This window comes from Microtus oregoni, unplaced genomic scaffold, assembly GCF_018167655.1.
Source record: "Microtus oregoni isolate MIOR12 unplaced genomic scaffold, Mior012 000007F_ref0000211, whole genome shotgun sequence".
In the NCBI taxonomy this organism is placed as follows: domain Eukaryota; kingdom Metazoa; phylum Chordata; class Mammalia; order Rodentia; family Cricetidae; genus Microtus; species Microtus oregoni.
In genome coordinates this window covers 9,672,501-9,695,077 of record NW_024543066.1, presented here as the reverse complement: position 1 = coordinate 9,695,077, position 22,577 = coordinate 9,672,501, and the positions used below count along the sequence as shown (strand labels likewise).

Here is a 22,577-nt window from a genome sequence, read left to right as displayed (position 1 = left end):
TTGAGCATCATAGATGTTGGTATCCACAGGGTGCTGGAGCCAATTCCCTGATAACAGTGGGGTGTTGTGTAAACAAAGGAAAACTCTTCTACCCCATAAGGCTGGAGTGAAGGACAATTTCCCAGGAATAAGGAAATAAACACTAAATACTTTCTGATATAACAATGTGACACTATGACGAGGCAACGTTAAAAGAAAAAGAAGGGCGCTGGCTCACAGTAGGGATGCTAAGCAGCTGCCAACAGACAAGGAAGCCAGCAGAAAACAGCTTACTCTGCACACTGAGCAATGCCATCATAAGCACATCGCTGAACCAACGTCTCTCACTTTCGGTGAGAACAAAAGTGAGATCATTCGCCCTTTGTTTCCACGTTTACACTGATGAGACAAAAGCCACAGTAAGTGAAGGGAGCTCAGAGTGCTTAGGCCACATGAATTGAGCATGTCAGAGCCGACTGTGGTGCTGGGCCCACCATACCCACAAAGAACAGACTTTGACAAAGCAACAAAAATCATTGCTTTTTATCAGCTCTCCCCACCACCACCTCTTTGGAGGCAGGGTCTCACTATATATAGCCTGGGCTGGCCTTGAACTCACTATGTAGACCAGGTTACCCTCTGCCTCCCAGGTGCTGGAGCGAAAGGTGTGTGCCACTGTATCCAGGAGCTTTTTATTAAGCCTTAACCTTGAGTCCATGTTTTTAATATCCTGAGTGGTTGACAGGGATGTGGTCTAGGGCATTTCTGCTGCACGTCAGAAGGTCCTTGTGCTGTGCTTGAATTGAAGGTTAAACTGTTTCATGCATGGAGTGGTATTTTAGCTTGGAAGGATGACTGATAGACAGGTTATGGATACTCAGATGTGGGCATTCCACTTGCATTTTCTTTTTTTTCTTTTTGGTTTTTTGAGACAGGGTTTCTCTGTAGCTTTTGGAGCCTGTCCTAGAACTAGCTCTTGTAGTCCAGGCTGGCCTTGAACTCACAGAGATCCACCTGCCTCTGTCTCCCGAGTGCTGGGATTAAAGGTGTATGCCACCACCATCCGTGGGCACTTTCTCACAAATGAAAGGAAGCAAGCTTGTCATCTCAAGTAAAACAACAGCATTTGTTGTTAATGGATTACAAAAAAAATGTTTCTTCCAGGAGAAATTAGAAAACTTTTGTGTCTCCCACAGTGAGTTTAGCTTTCTTACTATCTTAAAGTTTTTTTTTTTAATCTTTAATGAAATCATGATTTAACAAGTGAATTCTGCTCTTTTTAATACCAGATGTGAAATATGTTACTTTTTGGAGATCTGTATTATTTTCCAAAGGACAGATGGAAGATATTGTCCCTGAGAAGTTCAAAATGGCTCACTGGGTTTTCTGGGTTTTAACACAATAGAGTGCAAAAGTTCTTTGGTAGGGTTCAGGTTTCCCACTGCTGCTAACCTTTGCCTGAAAAGTCTGTGAAACCCTTGCTTCCAGCTCCCTATCAGTAGGCGATTCGGTGACTACAGCCGAGAGTCTTCCTTTACGCTAGATACCAAAGACAGTTGTGAAACATGTGCAACAGGGCTGGGAAGATGGCTTGGCTTTAAAGACTCTTGTGCAAACACGAGGACCTGAGTTTAGATCCCCATCACCGGCGCCCACAATCCTGGTACTGGGAAGTAGAGACAGGTCAATCCCTGGAGCTCACTAGCCAGCCAGCCTAGCTAAATCTGTGAGCTTCAGGTCCAGTGAGAGATTCTGTCTCAGAAAATAAGGTGGAGAATCGAGTGAGGAAAACAAATGTCAACCTTTGGCCTCCACACGCATGCTCTCACACGTGTGTACCTGCACACTCCACACACATACACATGAACTATGCATACGTAGCATACAAACACAAACTGAAGTCATGCCACTCTACTAGCCTGGAAGACAGTTATTCTTCATCAAATTATTTGGAGGGGCATATTTATTATTGTTATTTTAAAATGAATATTTGAAACATTCTGTAGTTTTAATTTCTAACATGAGATGTAATTATTACTCATGCAAACAAAATTTCCAGGCTGGAGACCATAGCTCGGTGACAGAGTGCTTGTTTAGCATGTTTGATAACCCAAGCTCAATTCCTGCACAGGAAGGGGAGAGGGAGGGGGAGGGGAAGGGGAGGAGGAAAAGAGGAGGAAGGAGGGGGAGGAGACAATGAAACCCCTTCTTTTGGACTTCAGTGATCTTTAAGATTATAAAGGGCAACTAAGAACAATCAAATTGAGAAGCACTAAATACCCTGTGAGAAACTTAGAGGGGAATAAACAGGAAAGGGGAAGGAGAATTGAAATCAGTCTGTGCTAGAATATTTGCATATCTGTTTTGGAGGTAATTTGTCACTGTATGACTCCGGTTAGCATGGAACTCAATTTGTAAACAAGCTGACCTCAAACTCTGCCTCTGCCTCTGGAGTGTTGGCATCAAGGGGTTTGCCACCACAGCCTGACGACCAGTATTTCAACATTCATGTTTAAATTTTATGTGTATTGGTGTTTTGGTTGCATTTATGCCTGTGTACCATGTGAGTGCCTGGTACTCATGGAGGGTGATGGATCCCCTGAAATGGGAGTTACAGAGAGTTGTGAGCTGCTAAGTGAGTGCTGGGAATTTAGCCCAGGTCTTCTAGAAGAGTTATAGTGCTCTGAGCTGCTTAACTATCTCTCTAGTGTCTGCATTTGAATTTGTTTTGAGGGTTTTTTTTAATTTCTAAAACAAGTATAAGTAGTTGTTTTAAAACAAATAAATGCCTTCCTTTATATAAACAATATAGGATTGTCCAATCCTTTAGGTAAGATTTCTCCTCCTTACCAAAGGAGAGTGGAGTCATGTCTAATTCAGTAGCCAGAGGGAGCTAACAGGGGTGGATTCAAATGCCTGAGCCCTTTGTCAGAAGTATTTGTCACCCTTACTCAACCAGGGTGGCCTCCACCAGGGCCAAAGGCCAGTCCCTCTATGTCCAACTTGAACACTGAGATCCACTCAGAAACCAGAGTGCTCAGGCTGCCTTCTGGAAGGCTGATAACCTCCGCAACCACCCTGAGACTCGGGAGAGATTCCGAGTTATCTACGTCAGCGAATGCTTTCGTAGAGACGCTCTCACTGACTCCGGGTTTCCAGAAGGCCAATCCTTAGGACGCTCACAGAATGGCAGGAGGTGGCCCAGCGTGATTCATGGCTCAGAAGAAATGAGTCACTGGGTTGGGGAAACAGGGCAGATCCAAACCTCCCTCTACATAATGGAGTCACCTGCCAGCCTGCTGATTTGGCCAGCTATCAAGCCATGGAAGGAAGTCTCTCTCCCTCTCTCTCTCTCTCTCTCTCTCTCTCTCTCTCTCTCTCGCCTGTGATTACCGAGTACCATCTACTAGATTACCATTGCAGCTAAAGCATGGCTTGGGTAAATGTTGTGACGTGCCATTTTAGCACGTTAACAAGTTCTAAGTATAATTTGAGAGTGCCCTTCTGACTCACCAGCAATAGCGCTTGTTAAGGAGTGATTGCTCAGAGTCCTCTTTTAACCTCTCCCCAGTCCTTCCAAAGTCCCCATCTCACCTTCTATTATTTTGTTAGCCTGCTCCTTTTCCTTCCTAGAACCTACACAGGATCCATAATTACATATTTATTTGGAGGTTTATGTGCTTAACATCTCTTTCCTTAATGGGATGTGAAAACCACAAGAGCTATCAAGGACTAGAAGCTATGTTTATCTTAAAACAGTTTATGTTCTCCCTTTGAAACTGTATGTGTGTAGCCGGGTGGTGGTGATGCTCACCTGTAAGGCCAGCGCTTGGGAGGCAGAGACAGACAGATCTCTGTGAGTTTGAGGCTAGCCTGGTCTACAGAGCAAGTTCCAGGACAGATTTCAAAACTACAGAGAAATCCTGTCTCGAAAAAACAAAACAAAACAAAAACCCGTCTAAGTGCATGAGTGTGCATGCATGCTGGTGTGTGAAAGACAGAGGACAAGCCCTTGGGTCTCACTCATGGGAAGACAGGCTTTCCCGTCAGCCTGGAGTTCACCAGTTAGGCCAGACTAGCTGGTCAGTGAATCTTGGGGATACCATGTCTCCCCACTGTCTCAGCACTGGGATTACAAGGATGCCCCGCCAAACCTGGCGTTTTTATGTACGTTCTAGAGGACGAACCCGGGTTCTCATGTTGGCAGGGCGAGCACCTTGCTCACTAAACTGTCTTCCCAGCCTTGTGCTTGATTTTGTGACTTAACTTGGTGATTTTAATGTTTACTGTTTACTCCTAAATTTACAAGTTAAATCTCCCTTATCCACTGGCTATAGGGCTTTCACTCTTGGCAAGCGCTGTGTCTGTGGGAGGATAGACCAGGCTTTAAGGTTATTTAAAATGTGTGAGTTTTGCAGGTGCGTGTGTGCTCAGTGCTCAAGGGGCAGAGACAGTCAGCTCTGAGCTCTGAGTTCGAGGCAAGCCTGATCTACATAGTGAGTTCCAGGACATCCAGGGCTACACAGAGAAATCAGAGAAATACTGTCTCAAAAAAAAAAAAAGTGTGAATTCTTCTGAGCGAATTCTCCCAGGTGGGGTGACTAAAGAGAAGCCCAAATAAGCAGGTGTCTCCTACGAAGACACTGAGCCCAGCCCTTCCCACTTAGCTAAATTTACATAGCATAAAGGAGAATAAAAACAAGAAAAGTAATTTCAGAGCCTGGAATGACCTTGGATTTGCAATTCTCAGTTCTCCATCTTCTCCCCACCCCCCAAATGCTGGGATTACGATGAACCTCACCACAGCTGGTTCCAGTATTTTTTATTGCGACAGGGTTTCTATATCTCAGATTGGCCTCTAACTCCCTCCAGAGCTGAGGGTGACCTTGAGCTTCTGACCCTCCTGCCTCCACCTCTAGAGTTTATCTACTGTTGGGTACTGCCAGGGAAACACTCTACCAGCTGAATTTCATGTTTTATGAAAAATCGTATGTTTTAAAGACTAAGTTACTTTGGTCAGGGCTCATTTGCCCAAAACTTTAATTGCTTCTTTCTAGAAACTTTCTTTCCTTCTTTCCATTGCCTTTATGTCTACATTACTACACAATTTGCTTCTTTCTTAAAGTTATCGCTTATTAGCTGTTCTCCTTCACTGAATGCAGTATCTCAGTCCTTTCCTTGAAGGCCTCCCATGTCCCTGAAACTTTTCCTGATACATACAGTGAGTGCCTTGAATTGTTATTGGATGAACAGACAGATTTTCAGGTTTAGTTGTTATCAGTCTGGAGTATTGAAATCTTTCTGTGTTACATGTTTTTTTGTTTTTGGTTTTTCGAGGCAGGGTTTCTCTGTGTAACAGCTCTGGCTGTTCTGGAACTTGCTTTGTAGACCAGGCTGACCTCAAACTCACAGAGATCCGTCTGCCTCCGCCTCCCAAGTGCTGGGATTAAAGGCGTGCACCACCACCGCCCAGCCTCCGTGTTACGTGTTTTAAAATGTCATTTATTCCTTCATTTCGTCTGCTATGTTGTGTGAGGGAGGCTGAGGAGAGAGTGCGCGCGTGTGCTTATATGTTTGCACAGGTGGAGGACAAAGGTCAAATATTAAGAGTCTTCCTCAGTTACTCTCTACCTACGTGTCAGGGTTTCTCTGTAACTTTGGGATTACCTACATGTTTATTTATTTATTTATTCAGGATAGGGTTTCCCATTGGCCTGAAGCTCACAGATTTGATTTGGTGGTCTGACTGGCTGGCTGGCAAGCACCCTGTGCCACAGGCACAGAAGACAAAGGTCACCTTGTCCCACCTTCCCAGTCCTGGGACCACAACGCACTGCCACGCCTAGGTTGTTACGCTGAGAAGCCAAAGTCAAGCCCTCAGATTTATGCAACAATCAGTCACCAAATGAGCCGTCCCTGGACCCTGCTAGGTTACATCTAAAATGAACTCTTCTGTTTGCTCCCCAGTGTGTGTGTGTAGGAGGGCAGGGTGCTGCCTCTAACTTGATTCGCTTGAGCTGTTTGAAACCCTGGCCTGCCCAGGACTCGGCTCTGATTACAGGAGACAATAGTTTCTGGTGATTGCTGGGGAGAGGCAGTTGAGATTTGAGATAGGCAGACACTGTGTACCAGAAGTGCCTCAATCCTCCTGGCTATTGTTAGCTATCTGGGCCACTGCCCGGCCCCTCAAGAGCACACTCGCTGCTTTGGCTCCTGTATTCAGGGCTGTGCTTGGTGCTCAGCCCAGGCAGAGAGAGTGGGAAGCCCTGACCCCCACAGATACTCTGAATGTCATTCCCAGGTTAATAATGCTGACTGCCAGGGTCCTCTCCTCTGTGTCTGCAGAATGCCCAGAAGAGATCCTAGTACCTAGGCCTCTTTTCTATGATTTGGATATGATGTTTCCTTGTCAGTCAGGGTCCATGTGAACTTTAGGTTTCCACGGGACTCTTCTAAGGCCTTATTACCGCATATTCAGGAGGTTGCACTATTATCTGAAGAAGGAAATGTTATCCTCAGTTTGTATATATACACGCCAAGACTCACAAAGCTGGCATCTGTCTTCTAAAGGGATTTCTACATAAAGCCACCATGCTGGTCAACAGGAAAGCAAGGAACGACAGGACAGAAGAAGAAAGAAAGACTATGTGAACAAAACCATAGCTAAACGTTCATCCATTCAGCAGTTGTGGAACAAGGGGAGTTTCCCCAGTGAAAACGTTTTGTGAATTCAGCAAGGTTGTGAAAGTCAACGGTATTTCTCCACTTGACAAACACAGCATGTCATTTTTTAAAAGTGATACCATTTATAGTTTCATTAGAAGAAATACCTCTGAATAAGGGTAACCTAAGGTCTGGTAAGACCTACAGGAATGATTTTAAATTTTTGCTGAGATAACTACACGGGCCGGAGAGGCAGCTCTGTGGAGTGAGTGCGTTACACGCGGCTTAGATTCCATTTGCAGTAACACACTCTGTCCTGTAATCCTAGGACTCCAGATAGGAGAAGGACAGCCCTGGGGGAGGAGCACAGGAGAAGGCCAGACTAGGAACTCCCAAACAGTGGGAACTGTAAAAGTCTGTTTCCAAAAAAATCTAAAACCCAAATCAAACCAAACAGATTTATTAAAGGATACCTAAGGGAATGAAAAAATACACCACACTTTTGACGTTCCATGTTTTTGACATTAAGGCCCTCTTTTCTGAGACAGGGTTTAACTAAATAGTCCAGGCTTACCTGGAATGACAGTGTAGCTCAGGCGGATCTTGAACTCAGGATCCTTCGGCTTCACCCTCCCAAGTAGTTGGGATGACAGTCCTGCTCCCCCAAGTTCAGCTAATGTCCAGACTATTTTAAAAATCTTACAAAAAGAAAGGACTGGCCGGGCGGTGGTGGCGCACGCTTTTAATCCTAGCACCTAGGAGGCAGAGGCAGGTGGGTCTTAGTGAGTTCAAGGCCAACCTGGTCTACAAAAATGAGTTCCAGGCCAACCAGGACTGTTACTCAGAGGAACACCCCCCAAAAAAAAAGAAAAGAAAAGACTAAGCAATTCAATAGAAAAATAAGAACATCTAGGGCCCGCAAGATAGCTATGGGGTAAAAGTACTTGCTGCCATGTCTGGTGGCCTGGGTTCTATCCCAGGAACCCACGTGGTGGAAGGAGAGAACTGGCTCCTGCAAGTTACCCTCCAAACTCCATATTCACACGTGGCACACGTATACACCAAATAAAGTGTAACTATGAATGACTAGCACAAGACCCCACTTCATGCCTGTTATAATGGTTAAGCTGGTAATGCCAATATTGGCGGCCATGGAGAATGCCCAAAATCCTTATTATGTTGGTGAGATCATAAATCAGAACAATTTATCAGGAAAATGACGTGCCACTATTATGAAGCTGAAGTTACGCGCACACTGCCTACAATTCCATCCCTGCCCACGTTAACCTAACAGGTAAGACTCTCTCACTGGGACAGAGTGAACGTGTATACCGTTACTCATGTGGGAAAAAGCGCTGAAGCAAATCGGATGTACGCGGGCAATACAGCAATTTGGGCACATGGTAATACCCTACACAGCAATGAAAGTGAGCCCGTAGAACCGTATATACTTAAGGAAGCCAAGTCACGCAACAGAAGAATGTCGACGTTCTTGTTACATTCATCTAAAATTTTTACACAGCAGACTTACTAGATGCTTAATTTTTAAAATGTTAATATTTATACATTATGTGTGTGTGTGTACCGTACTGTGCATGTGGAGGTTGAAGGATGAACTGCCGAGTTAGTTTTCTGCCTCAGCCTTGCTGTTCACCTCAAGGGGTTTGCATTTTCTGTTCCCTCACCCGACGACACTTTTCCTCACACTCTACTTGGGTTAACTCCTAGTCATTCTTTAGGCATCAGCTCAATGTCTCCAACTGACCATTAGGCTTGTCCCCTAATTATAAAATTCATCACTATTAAAATTATGTATCATTTATAGTTTTTAATGATCTGATCACTACTAGGCTCTCAGCTTTCTGAAGGCGGAGATTTGTGAGTCTTGCTTGATTTAACCTTAGACACAAGACACATGAATGGATGAATGTGGAGTGAATGTGGATTTCCCAAAAGTCCTGAAATGACAGAGTATGAACCCCTTCTGTGACAGAGTATGAACCCCTTCTGTATTATTTAAAAGATTGAAGAAAGTCCTGAAATGACAGAGTATGAATACCTTCTGTATTATTTAAGACATCCTTTCTTGCCTAGCAGTGGTGACACACCTTTAATCCCAGCACTTGGGATGCAGAAGCAAGCAGATCTTTATAAATTCAAAGCCAGCCTGGTCTACAAAGCTAGTTCCAGGACAGCCAGGGCCACACTAAGAAACCCTGCCTTGATATACCTTCCCTTCCTTCACCCATCATCAAAAAAAGATACCCTTTATTTATTTTATTTTAATTTTAGACATCATGTAGCCCAGGATGACCTCTAACTTGCTAAGTAGTCAAGGAGGACCTCAAACTACTGACCCTCCAGCCTCTGCCTCCCCAGTGCTGGGACTACAGGCATGAGCCACCATGGCTGCGCAATATCCTTTCTTCTGTTTTAAAACAACGATCTCATTTCCTTTCTACCTCCTTGGCAAGCTACTTTCAGGCAATAAGGAAACCTAACAACCATAGGAGGCAGTGATCACTATGAAAGGGTAAATGTGCGCTTAGAAGTTTGTGTACAACAAGTTTGTGCGGTGGTGGTGCACACCTTTAATCCCAGTGCTTGGGAGGCAGAGGCAGATGGATCTCTGTGAGTTCTAGGTCAGCCTGATCTATAAAACTGGTTTCAAGACAGTTAGGGCTGTTACTCAGAGAAATCTTGTCTCAAAAAAAAAAAAAACCCAAAAAAGAAAAAATGAGAAAAGCAGTTTGTGTACGAGCAAACCCAGAGTGACCCAGCCGACTCTGTACATTCCGGAGCAGAATATGGAGTCAGGACACAGAGGGCAGCAGGGCCATTTGCTGTGAATTCCTGCAGACTCATGTGTGGCTACCATACCCATAGATTTCATTGTCTAAGTCCCAAAATGAAGCTTTAACGGGCTATCCAGAAATGCTACGTTCAGCGAGGTAGGATCTCGCTTCTACTCAGAGACCTCAACGTAATTAACTTGGAAACCCAGAATACGAGCACAAATGTGTTTTCAGCTCGCTAAAGTAAAGTTGCATGAATGTGTGTAAAATACCAGTTACACAGAGGAGCCCGGGGACAGCTGCCCACATCACTCATCTTCTTCCTGACCATGATACTCCTATTTTACAAGATGAAATGACTCATTATTTTACTCATTTTTTTTTTTTTGAGACAAAGTCTTAGGCTGCCCTGGAACTCATTGTTTTGATCAGAATGCTGAGCATTTGATCCTTCTTGTCTTTTCTGCCTAAATTCTAGGATTACAGGTCTGCATCACCCATGCCTGGTTTATGCTAGGCTCTGGATTGAATCTGGGGCCTTACACACGTTAGACGAGCGCTCTACCAGCCGAGGTACGTCCCCAGCTCAACTGTGATGTATTGCTATGGGTCAGCAGGCTTCAGGTGCTCCCTGTTCAACTCTTTAAGACTAACCATATTGATTTTATCTTAAAAATGTGTGTGTGTGTGTGTGTGTGTGTGTGAGAGAGAGAGAGAGAGAGAGAGAGAGAGAGAGAGAGAGAGAGAGAGACCACACAGAGAGAGACCACACAGAGAGAGACAGAGTGTTTGGGGAAATTCTTTTTTTCTTTGGAAGTAAAGTTGAAGAGATTATTTTCCATTCTAGCACTGGATTGAGTCAGAAGCTGCTCTTCACTGTCACTGTGTGACCAGTCCCTTGGTAAACACTAGGGAAACACAAACACTCCCTCTGTCCTTTTAGGCTAGATCAACTTAGCTCTATAGAAGGCACAGGGACGCTAAGGCAGACTTTCCCAGTGTCCAGGCTAACTCTTTGGATGTTCTAATTCCTTTGAGACAGGGTCTTGGGTAGTCTTTGATTCACGTGTAGCTAAGGATGACCTTGAATTCCCCATCCTCCTGCCTCCACCACTCCTGACTCTGCTTGCATTTCTGACTGAGGACTGTGTTCTTTTCGGACCATCAGACTCAACGCCCGTCAGCATCCTCTAAAAACCTGCTGTTTCTTCTGCTAGGTTAGTCCTGGCCCATGATGCCTTTTGTTTTGTTTTGTTTTGTTCCCCAGGTATCCAGCTTCAAACTTGTGGGATAATTGTTTGTGTGTGTGTGTGTGTGTGCGTGTGTGTGTGTGTGCAGGTAATCATCCACATGCTTGTGGAGGTCAGAGGTTGACATCAGGCGTCTTTCCTCAGTTATTGTCTATCTTTTTCCTTCCAATTTATTCTTTGAGGATTTCATACAATGTGTTTTGGTCAGAGAAGGCCTCCCAATTCCCTTCACACCCCTTCCAGACCACCTTCCCTGCCATATCTTCCTCCCCACTTGGTGTCCTCTTTTCACCCCTCCCTGAGTCCAATCAGTGCCGCACAGGTATAGAGCCACTCACTGGAGCATAAGAATCCTTCTATCCACCGGGGAGCCCCAAGGATCACTCGCTGCCTCCCCAGCACAACATCGCCCAGCATTTTCAAACAGAATAGTTCCTGAACTCCTCCCTCCCGTCTAGTCAGGCATGGAGTCCAGCCTCCTCCAAACACTGGTCTCTGCCATCCTTTCTCCTTCTCTTGGCATGCACCCTGCCCCGCTGGAGTATCTGAGGCCTGGGATATCGTCCACGACTTCCCCAGAGGACTCAGCACTCCACCCTTTCCTGACCTAACCCAGCCTTCCAGAAGCTTCCTCCGGAAACGCCCCCTTTCACCTGGCTCACACAACCTTAGATGGTTGACAGTCTGTTCTGGACTTTGTTTTCCAGGCACTTCAAGATCACCTGACTCTGTTCTCCTTTCTGGTTAGGTCAGTCTCCTTCCTGTCCATGAAAATATTACAGTGCCTGCATCTGTACACAGATTCATGTTTTCCACCCACCTCTTTGGTGGAACCTCTGCCCTCCGTGTTCCACCAGACAAGGGCTTGTGATTCCTTGAGAGCACTTGATTTTTCTACCCTGCTCCTACTCCAGGGTTCAGTGCTTGCTTTATCCTGTACTCCGGGAATAGCAATGTCTCCTTTGAGCCGCGACTGTATCCTATACTCCTTTAAAAAAAATTTTTTTTTGAAGGCAGGGTTTCACGGAGCCTAGTCCAGCCTCAAGTTTGCTGCGTAGCCTAGGATGACCTTGAACTTCTGACCCTCTTGCCTCTACCTTCCAAGTGCTAATTACAGGCCTGTGTCACCACCTCTGGTTTTATGTGGGGCTGGGGACCAAACTCAGGCGTCCCCAGCCCTACTCTTTGTATATCCCTTATTATACTAGCTGCAGCATTCTGATTACATGTCTGATTTCTGTGCTAGATTATGAGTTGCCCTCTCAGAATGGTTTAGATGTGGTTTTAAAACAAGGTTACTAACCTTCAACAGCTCCCTTCTTTGAACTCTTGGGGAACAACTTTAGTGACTCAACAAGTGTTTGTTGAATAACAAATGAGTCCATTTCTAACTAGCTGCTGTTTGGTCTTCAAAGTTCAAGCAGAATGCCTCTACATCTCCACAGCCTTCGACTGTCCTATTTCCCAGCCTGAGAACATACGGGTTATTACTACAGACAGTAGGATGACTTCTTCAATTGGATCTCAACCTCCTGGAAGGCACAGGGATACATTTATATCATTTGTATGTGGGCATTGACAATGGTACCGAGCAAATTAAAAACTGAACAAATATTGCTTTCTAAGGAAAACTGACGGCTGATAGCCAGCCAGGAAAATTTCAGTTTTCTTCGTACAATTTTAATCTGGAAATTCAGTACAAGTTCATTCAGAGACAAGTATTATGAATTCCTATTAGGTTCCCTGACCTCAGAACCATTGTTGGTATAGACAAGAACTCTATCAGTTAGAGAAATTCTTCCCAGGTAAAATTAGTATTGCTTCATAGAAGCCACATATGTGACTTTCACTTTGTGTGAGCATGTGTGTACGGGTGTTCACATATGTGTGAGTTCCTAGTCATGCACGGGGTCAGGCGGAGGTTGAAGCCACATCAGACCTCTCCCTCCATTGCTCTCCACATTATTTACCGAGGCAAGGTCTCTCCTGAACCTGGAGCTCAGCCGTTCCGTCTAGTCTGGCTATCACCTGGGAACCTTGCACTTACGTGGGTTCTGAGATCTGAACTCCAATCCTCATATTTCCATTTTAATCCACTGAGCCACCTAGAGAGGTGAGCTTGGAAATGTATAGATCTGCAAATTTTTTTTTTCCTGGCTGATTGACCAGTTTTCGGTGACTGTTGGATCACTTTGATGGGGGGAAAGGGGTACTTTATAATCCTGGTTGAGTTTTTGGGGTGGTGTACTGAATTGGTTCTTGTAGCCAAGATTGTCACCATTGAGGAATGGGAAGAAAGACTCCTTGAGAGATTTGGTGTTTCTCTCTCTCTCTCTCTCTCTCTCTCTCTCTCTCTCTCTCTCTCTCTCTTTGGTTTGATTTGGCCTTTTTCTTAAAAAATCAGTCTGTGCCCCAAAACCAGTGAGTTGGACTGGACCACCCAAAACTGTGTGTGTGCTGTGCTCTAAGAGCTCATCAGCTTACTTAGGCTGACCAGAAGCCATGACACATGCTGCTGGAATGACAGCTCACAAGCTTACAGACCAGAGTCCAGGCCATGTCATCAGTCACATTTAAAGGAGAAGATCGGACGCCACCATTCCCACTCTTTCTGGTATCTTTGGCCAATTGTCTAGCTCATGATTTAAACGTAACATGAATCTTTTGCATTTCTGGTTTTGCTTGTTTGTTTGTTTGTTTGTTTTTATGGTGTCCTCTGCCTTATACCCTCTCAGATAATGAGAACCAGAATCAACTGCTCACGCCAAGTGCAGGGAACAACACCAGGAGCCAGCTTCACTCAGCACCGTCTCCTCAGGGCTCTCAATGCCCTGCACACTCTGAGGGACTTCTCCGGTAATTAGCTATGAGAAGGTCCCTGAAAGTGAAGTCTTCCCTGCCCACTCTTTATTCATGGGTTCAACATTCCTGAGTGACAAGCAGGGGTCAGAAGCGGTGCTTGATGCTCCAGACTTAAAACCATTCAAACCCTGTTTGAAGGTCAGTTGGGGTAACCTGAAAGTAAACTGTCTTCACTGTGAAGATAATATTGGATATGCTTTAGGTTACCCCTGAAAGCAAAATTTGATATATGAATACGTCTTTCGGTCAGAATACTTTCCATTAGTATGCACATATAAAATACAATTATTCATATTAATATATAGCTTTATAGTATGACTATTATGAAAGAAAAAGATGAAATACTGTTGACTTACAGAAAACAAAGGTCATGTAATGACATCCTATTCTAGCCGTGAACAGGTGATTAGGGAAGTCTAGTAACTCCTCGAGGACTTTGAATACTAGCGAAGCTCCACAAAACAATCTGTTTTAGCTGCACCGTTCACATGCTACCATATGGAAATAAGAGAGATAGCAAATATCCTGGGAAGCTAAGGTTGCTTCCCGGTTCCGTGGGACCACAAACATAGAAGGGAAAACTTAAAAGTATAGAATAGCATTAGGACATCAAGTTAGATACAGCATCTGTAGGCCCTGTGGCTTCTGCCTGGGGGCCTCCCAGAACAGCTAACTGTGGTAGACACCGCAGAGCTGTCTTTAGGGCCGGGAAGACGGCGCAATGGGTAAAGCGCTTGGCTTGCAAGCATCACAATCAAATCTGGGATCCCCAGAACCCATGTGAAAGCCAGGTGTGGTAGTATCCGTCTGCTCTTCCAGTTGGAGAGATGGGAGGTGAAGGCAGAGAGCTCCCTCAAGGACTGGCTAATATACACGTGCGCACACACACACACACACACACACACAGGCACATGCACACACGATTAACATTCCCTGTATTCATTACCTATATTAGGGAAAGAACTGAGAATTAGGGAGAACAGTGTTTTACATACATAGAATGAATTTTTTAAAACTGACCTTACCCGCCGTGTTACTCTATCTCAAAAGCTATCAACCATTATATCATTACCTCCTCCATTTGTTTTTAATTTTTTGAGACAAGGTCACAAGTGGTCCAAGCTGGCCCTGAACTCACTATATAACTGAGATTGGCCTAGAACTCTGACCTGACTTCCATCAGCATCCACACATATATACAATATACATATTCTTTTTTAAAAAAAATCTTAAAAATATATGGCTTTTAGAAGAAAAAAAATTGAGAGAGGGTCTTATTTAGACCAGATGGTCTTGAACTCTCCAGTAGTCAAAGATGGCCTTGGGCGACTGGTCCCCTGGCCTTTCCCTCCTGAGTGCTGGAATTCAAGCTTCTGCCTGCATATTTGGTTCTCTGTGGTGCTGAGGGAATCCAGGGCTTCCAGCATGCTAGCTAGACAGGAACTCTACCAGTCCAAGCATTTTATTTTCTTGCAATGCCAGGGTGAGGGGTTGAACTTAGGCCCTCACACATCCTGGGCAAAGACTCTACCAGCACCAAGCTACAGCCTTAGCCCTAGAACAATTTGAGTTACTTACGGAGCTAATTTTAGGCTCCGGCCTTCCATCCTAGCTCCTTTCTCAAAGGAAGTATAGGGTTTTCTGGAACAACAATCATGGTAGACGGATAGCATTGCCAAACACCACTCTCTGGCTGTTTTTACCTGACTTGGGGCGGTGGAATTCCTACCACTATGCAATCCAACTGGACTCGGCTTCCTTCCGGAACTTCACGGCTCCGTAACTTTTGTGTGAAGCGGGGAGGCTGCCCCAGAGGTTCTTCGTAGTACAGGGATGAAGGTGAAGACCCCGGGGTGCTGTCTCCAGCAGTAGCCTCACCCACAGCCAACTCAGCCTCGCGCCTCTTAGCTTCCCGCTGTTCTATCGCGTGGTTCAGCTCGTTGTCCCTGCTGTCTGCAGGGATAGGGATGGGGACCGATGCTCTTTCCCGCCTCTCTGTCAGATCTGAGAAAGCGGGGCTGTTTTCCTGCAGGGCTTTGTTTTGAGATTCCTGTTTGCTCTTGTGGTTTTTGCAGGCCCGAGGTCTGATCCTCTTGGAGCTGTGAGCCTTGAAAAGGGAGGACAGCTCTTCGATGAAGTCGGCGGCCTTGTTTAGGAAGACTTTCTTGGACTGGCTTTCAGAACTGTACTGTGGTCTTTTTGTCTCCGGTGGACTGTCTTTTGAGCTGCCAGGACCTCGAGGGCTATCCTGGCAGAAGGCAGGTTCGAAGCTTGGTTTGGGTGAAAGCTTTGTCTTGTCAGAAGACAGACGTTTCCTAGCTTGAGCTTCATCCATTCTCTCCAGAGGGTCGTGGTTGATGGCCAGCCTCGCCAGATTGACACTCTCATCCAGCTCTTCTTGGCTTAGGAAGGCCGACAGATCCGGAAGGTCCTCTTGCCCTCCTCCTTCGGCAGCCCCGGAAGGACTGCCAAAGTGGAAAGGGTTGGAGGAAGGTTCCGCTCGACTCCGCTCGTTGTCCCCGCGATGTCTGGTTTCAGCCAGATAGCTTTCTCTGAGAAGCTGAGAGATGGAAGTAGATGCTTCTATGCTGTCGTCTTGCATGCTGTAACAAAGTGATGGGCATAGCAAAATAAAATAAAATAAATAAATAAATAAATAAATAAAAATAAAAAAATTCAGACCACTGCCACAGAATAACAAGCCTGTATTTAATATAGCACAGACTTAAATTACGCAAGAAATGCTTAAATCACCTAATGTTGACACTTCCACAAAAGTGACCTAACAATGCTGCCTCATTGTAAAAGGAAATGAAACTCAATGAAGTCTCCCTGAAATTAAAAGTAAAATCCTGCTGGGCCACGGTGGTGGCGCATGCCTTATTTAATCCCAGCACTTGGGAGGAAGAGGCAGGTGGATTTCTATGAGTTCTGGGCCAGCCTGATTTACATAGTCAGTTCCAAGACAACCAGTGCTATATATAGAGAGAGACCCTGTCTTAAAAATCCAAAACAAACAAACAAACAAAGAAACAAACAAAAAATGGCTGGTGATATCTATTTCAGTACTTTCTTTATATTAAATTCTATTGTACAAGCTATGAGATAACCATAGCAATTTTATACAGTGTCAGGGCTGGGGATGGAACTCAGAGGCAGAACGCTTGCCTAAAATGTAAAAAAAAAAAAAAAAAAAAAAGTCTAACCTAATTTATAAATTTATTTATTTATTTATTTATTTATTTATTCACTTATATATTGTTGTGTAATGCCTACATGTGCCATGGAGGGTCTTTCTTGCACCATGTAGACCTAGGAAGCACACTTGGACTGGACTGCAAGCACCTTTCCCCACTGAGCCATCTCATTGACCTGTCTGAGCCTGATTTTGCTAACAGTTGCAGTGGTCTCTGTGGTGATGATGTACAGATCTGTTCTGCATCCTTTCCTCATTCTTGCCAATTTTGTTAACTTGAGGATAAGTTGACAACATGGTCCCATTTAATTGCTGAAAATGTAGCCTTGGTATCTACGGCTCATGAAAAGAAATGATGTTTATGTTGTTTGACTAGAGCCAAGCTGTTTAAATTTAGTGTTGTTGCTGGGCTCATTTTGTTCTTGAAAGCTAGGATAATCTGGGCTTCATGTTGCGTCTAAGCTGTGGGAAATTTGTATTTATTTTTTGTTATAGATTTAAAATTAAAAAGAATCATTTGTATGTCTGTGTAGAGTCTGTCCACAAGTGCCAGTGCTCAAGGAGGCATCAGCTCCCAGTGTGGGCACAGAGAATAAAACTGCACCCTCTGCAAGAGCAGAGTGCTCTTAACGGCTGAGCCATCTCTCCAGCCCCAAGTCTAGGTTTTTAAGAGTGTCTTAAATTAGCCCTGGTTAAGAGAAGACACGAGAGGCAGCAGAATGTAATGCTTGACAGGGGACTTAGCATACCTGAGCGCAGTCTTAGTTTGTAAATTATTAATATATCACCTTTTGAAAATGAATACTTTTAAAAACCTTTAGGAAATACACGAGGCTGGAAAGTTGGCTCACTGGTTAAGAGAGTACTTGTTCTTTCAAAGGACATGGGTTTGAACCCCAGCACTCACATGGAGGCCCTAAGCATACGTGTGGGTACAGACATACATGCAGGCAAAGCACTCACATGAATAAAATTTTAAAAAATCTATAAAAAATAAAATAAAAAAGAAAATACTACAGTGTGATTTGTACTGGTGATGTCCTGTATTGATTCAGCCACTGACTAGAGGGATAACAAACTTGTCACTCAATTCTCTCCCGTCCTGAACAGAGGCTACAACCTTCCCATTGACCTTGACTCGCTCAGCATCCCACCCTTTAGCCCCACCCACCCTCAGATGTGGCGACTGAACGAAGACTGTGCTTGCCACTCTTTGCTACTAGGTACCGGCCTTGTCCTGGAAAGATGGGGGTGAAAATAATACCCTAAGATTCAGGACAAAGCCTATTTCAGTCCATCTGTCTCTTCTGCCTGGCGCAGTAGTCCCTCACTTACATCATACGAAGGCTTCCTAGGAACTTCCCTGGCTCCCAAACTTTCACAGTGCTATCCCAGACTAACCTTTCAACTGGCAAAGTAGGCAATCACCTTGAGAGGGCAGCTAGAGAGGGCTGGAAAGATGGCATGCAGTGAGATGGTTTTACGTGCTCTTGCCAGAGCCTGGGATGGTTCGAACTGGAGTTACTTCAGTGAAGTCTGTTGTGCCTTCAAAGGTGATGAATTTAAAATTCATGGGTGTTGGATGAAAACCATCACCTTAGTCTAGGAAGACAGTCATTATGATACAGATGCTAATATGAAAACTGAAGCTATTTTCAGTAAGATTTAGTTAAGCAAATTATGATATGTTCACTTACTAGAATAGTTTTAAACTTTGTAGAATGATAATATGCAAAATAGCCCATGAAAGCAAAAGTAATGTTGGTTGAATATTTTCATTTGTGCATGAACTCTGTGGAAGAACAGATGTGTGAAAGAAGGCTCAAAATGCTATTATTTGAAAGCTTATTTAATATCCTGATTATCACCAATAATTCATAAATCAGTTATTGTAATTACCCATTTGTTATCGATGACTTCTTTAGCTCTGTTTGAGTTTCTGAATACGCTGAAGTGTGTATTCTAAGATTTAGAAAGCAGGATGCCTTTCTGTTTGAGGGATGCTATTATTTGTAACGTCGTAATGTGACTTTGTTGTTAGCTCTGTGTGTTTGCATTGGCTTAGATCTGGAGTCAACACAGAAATGAGCATTGGCTTTCAAATTAGGGAGATATGAGTTCAAAATATGGCTTTGTCTCTTAGCAGGAATGTGACTGAGACATCCACGTGATTTCTCGAGTTCACTTCCCTTGTCTTATCTCCACATAATCTCTCTCTCTCTCTCTCTCTCTCTCTCTCTCTCTCTCTCTCTCTGAGAGTCAAGAACAACGTCAAGAAGGCAAAGCCCTTCACACATAGCCTATGCTTGTGAAGATGCAACTGATATCATTTTCATTTATTTATTTAATTTTAGTTTTTTTTTTTTCCGAGACAGGGTTTCTCTGTAGCTTTTGGAGCCTGTCCTGGAACTTGCTCTTGTAGACCAGGCTGGCCTCGAACTCACAGAGATCAGCCTGCCTCTGCCACCCGAGTGCTGGGATTAAAGGCGTGCGCCACCACCGCCCGGCTATCATTATTTTTAAAAACATTTCTTTTCCTTCCTAAAACATGGCACAGACATTGATGTTGTCCTAAAACATGGCACAGACATTGATGTTGAAGACATTTCAGAAAATTCATTTTTAGGGTGAAAGTGGATAAAGAGAATAGTCATTGATTTCTATATAAAGTTTTTTTTTTTAAAGAAGCCAACTGAGATACGTGCGCTTGTTTTTATGTTTACGGTTCTGAAAACTATTCCAATAATAAAACTTCCAATTATTCAAAAATACAGGATTTCTCCAAAGCTACAGAGAAACCCTGTCTCAAAAAACCAAAATATATATATATATATATATATACATATACATATATATATATATATATATGATTTCTGTAGTAGTTTTAATGTTTTATGCCCCAAGATGTTGGGAGTCTGTGCTCAACATCTGTGGCTTCCTGGCCTTCTTAAGTTGAGAAAGCCTAACTTCTAGAAGCCTTCATCTCAAGCTGTGAAACAGGGAAGACAACAGTGGCCATCTCTGGGCTGAAGTGATGATTAAATGGTCTCGGTGTAAGGCAGTTTTTAAACAATCAACAGAGGGTCCTTACTCTTGACACTTAACTGCCGTGACCGCGCATGGCCCCGTTTTGAGATGGAGCATTAGGAGCACTAGTGAGATGACTCCTTGGGAAGGACGTGGACAATACACTGGCCCCTGGCCTTGTCCTTACCCAGGATGGATGGATGTCGTAATGTATGTCTATATTCTACCGGGATCCAAGCTCATGAACGACCTGCCCTCACTTCAGAACACTGTATATATTCTTTTCAATTGGTCCGCTCACTGTTCCCACCTCTCCTTCTTCTCTTTAGACTAAATTCTGCATAGTTTCCAACTCTTAGCCAAGACGTCACCACCCTCTCTCCAATATGCCTGAAAACCTCATGTTCTTATCACCCAACACAGTGCTTAATGAAATATACTGAATTTGTCTTTTTTTTTTTATTGTCTCTTCTACACTGTTCTGTCTTCTCTCTACAAACAGAGAGCAGAAGGTCGTCGACAAATACCTGCTGCGTTGCTTTGTTCACCAGAACTTCCCATCAGCCCTATTCGTTATTTTTTTTTTTAATTGCAGGGTTAGGTTGAAGAGATAAAATGACAAAAGAAAAACTAACTGATACTGCAAAAACACTTTGGGCAAACGTTCTGCTACTGGCTACAACCCTGCCATGTCCTCTAAAAAGTATTAGTTGAGCATCTCCTATATGCCAGGTGCCGTTCTAGGGACTGAGGATTTAGTGGCTACTAAAGGACAGAGCTTGTTTTTATGGAGCTGAGTTCCTGGGGGTGATTGATACCAATGTTATGAACAAAAATAATATAGGGTGTGGTGGCCAACTTTAAAGTGAGGAGGGGGCCGGGCGGTGGTGGCGCACGCCTTTAATCCCAGCACTCGGGAGGCAGAGGCAGGTGGATCTCTGTGAGTTCGAGACCAGCCTGGTCTACAAGAGCTAGTTCCAGGACAGGCTCCAAAACCACAGAGAAACCCTGTCTCGAAAAACCAAAAAAAAAAAATAAATAAATAAAAATAAAGTGAGGAGGGAAGGCGAGAAGGGTGAGTTACTGGGAAGGCCAAGATAACCTATGATGGAGACTTTAGTAATCTGACCACCTGGGGAGAATATTCTTTACCAAGGAAGGAATGTCAAGGTCAGAAAGAAAACACATTTGTGGCGTTGGAACAAGTCCTATGTACCCAGGGAGCAAAACGAATGGAAGACACGAGGTTGGGAAAGTACAAAGCCACAGAGTGCATGTGGTGGCTCATGCCTGTGATCCCAGCACTTGGAAGGCTGGGACAGGTCAGCCTGGACTACACAGTGAGCTCCATGACAGCCTGAACTATAGAGTAAGATCCTGTCTGTAGGAAGAAGAATAAGAAGGAGGAGAAGGAGGAGGAGGAGGAGGAGGAGGAGGAGGAGGAGGAGGAGGAGGGAAGGAGGGAAGGAAGGAAGGAAAGGGTAAAAGGTAAGATAATATTAAACCTTGCAGACCACGGAAAGGGCTTCAAACTTTTTTACCCTATGAAGGGAGAAGATGAATAGGAATCAGTTGTGATGGGCGATGTAAGGTCGGGGGGCAATGAGCAATAGCAGCAGGAGGTGGTGAGGAATGGTTGGACTTGAGATCCCTTTTGAAAGCGGAGGCCAACGATTTGCTCATAGGTTGAGAATGAGAGATGAGAGAAAGGCCAGAGTATTTATGACCTGAGCAACTGGGTGGATGGCAGAATCAGATCCGGGGAATGGAAACCAAGGGTTCTCTTAGACATTTCATCTGGGGTGTTCTGGGACATTTGGCCGTATTCTCATTTTTGTCTCTTGTAAATTGAAATGTAGTTTTATGCCACTTTCAAAATAAGATGAATAGTTGCTCCTGAGAAGACATTATGGTGTCTGTGAACTGGACCAGGCGGAAATGAAGCAGCCCCATCAGTTGTGTGGAAAGACCTAGTCCTAAATCAGTGGCCACACAGAGAACTTACTTAGCAGAATTTCTTTGTGCTTTCTTTTCCCTACGACTTTTCCTGAGGAGAATCTGCCCTGGGAACTTGTTTGCTTCATAAAAAACAAAACTTGATGCTAATACCTTTAGATCTCTCTCTCCCTCTCCCTCTCCCTCTCCCTCTCCCTCTCCCTCTCCCTCTCCCTCTCCCTCTCTGTCTTGGCACAGGGTCTCACTGTGTAGTCCTAGCTGACCTAGAATTCACTATGTAGACCAGGATGGACTCAAACTCATAAAGACCCATCTGCCTCTTAAGTGCTGGGATTAAAGGTTTGTGCTACTCTGCTTGCTTCCTCCCTCTGCTTGGGCTTGAACCCAGAACCTCCAGCACACTGGGCAAGCGTCTATTATTAAGCTCTATCCCCAGCCTGTGGGGCATATTTCTTGACTCATTATAATTCAGTGCTACGTTCTTCAGGCTCTAAAATGTCCCTGTTGCTGGAAAGATCATACACTATAAAGTCATCTTTCATTTACATTTAAATTGGCACTTTGGGGACTTAGTCCAGTGACAGAGCATTTGTCTCCTTTGCAAGAGGTCCAGGGTTGGCTCTCCAGTGCTATGAAAACAAACAAGCTGTGGTATCACCTGGAGAACTGGCAAAGCCCAATGTCAAATAACTTAAATTTAAACGTAAGTGCTAGAATTTTCTGGTTATGAAATATCAATAATTATTTATTTTTTTTGGTGCTAGGGACTGAACTTAGAGCCTTGCACTTGCTAAACACGTCAAGTATCATTATATATTTAATTGAAAAAAACAACCACAGAGGTTGGAG

The 22,577-nt window shown here is 44.2% G+C and overlaps 1 protein-coding gene across 1 annotated transcript in view; it reads right to left on the bottom strand.

The window, feature by feature from the left end:
* Mypn (myopalladin) overlaps positions 1-22,577 on the bottom strand; it is a 77,437-nt gene that overhangs the window by 50,093 nt on the left and 4,767 nt on the right. Inside the window, exon 2 of the mRNA XM_041655745.1 lies at positions 15,253-16,152. Coding sequence (XP_041511679.1) covers positions 15,253-16,151 — 899 coding nt within the window. The 5' untranslated portion in view covers position 16,152. The remainder of the gene's footprint in view (positions 1-15,252; positions 16,153-22,577) is intronic.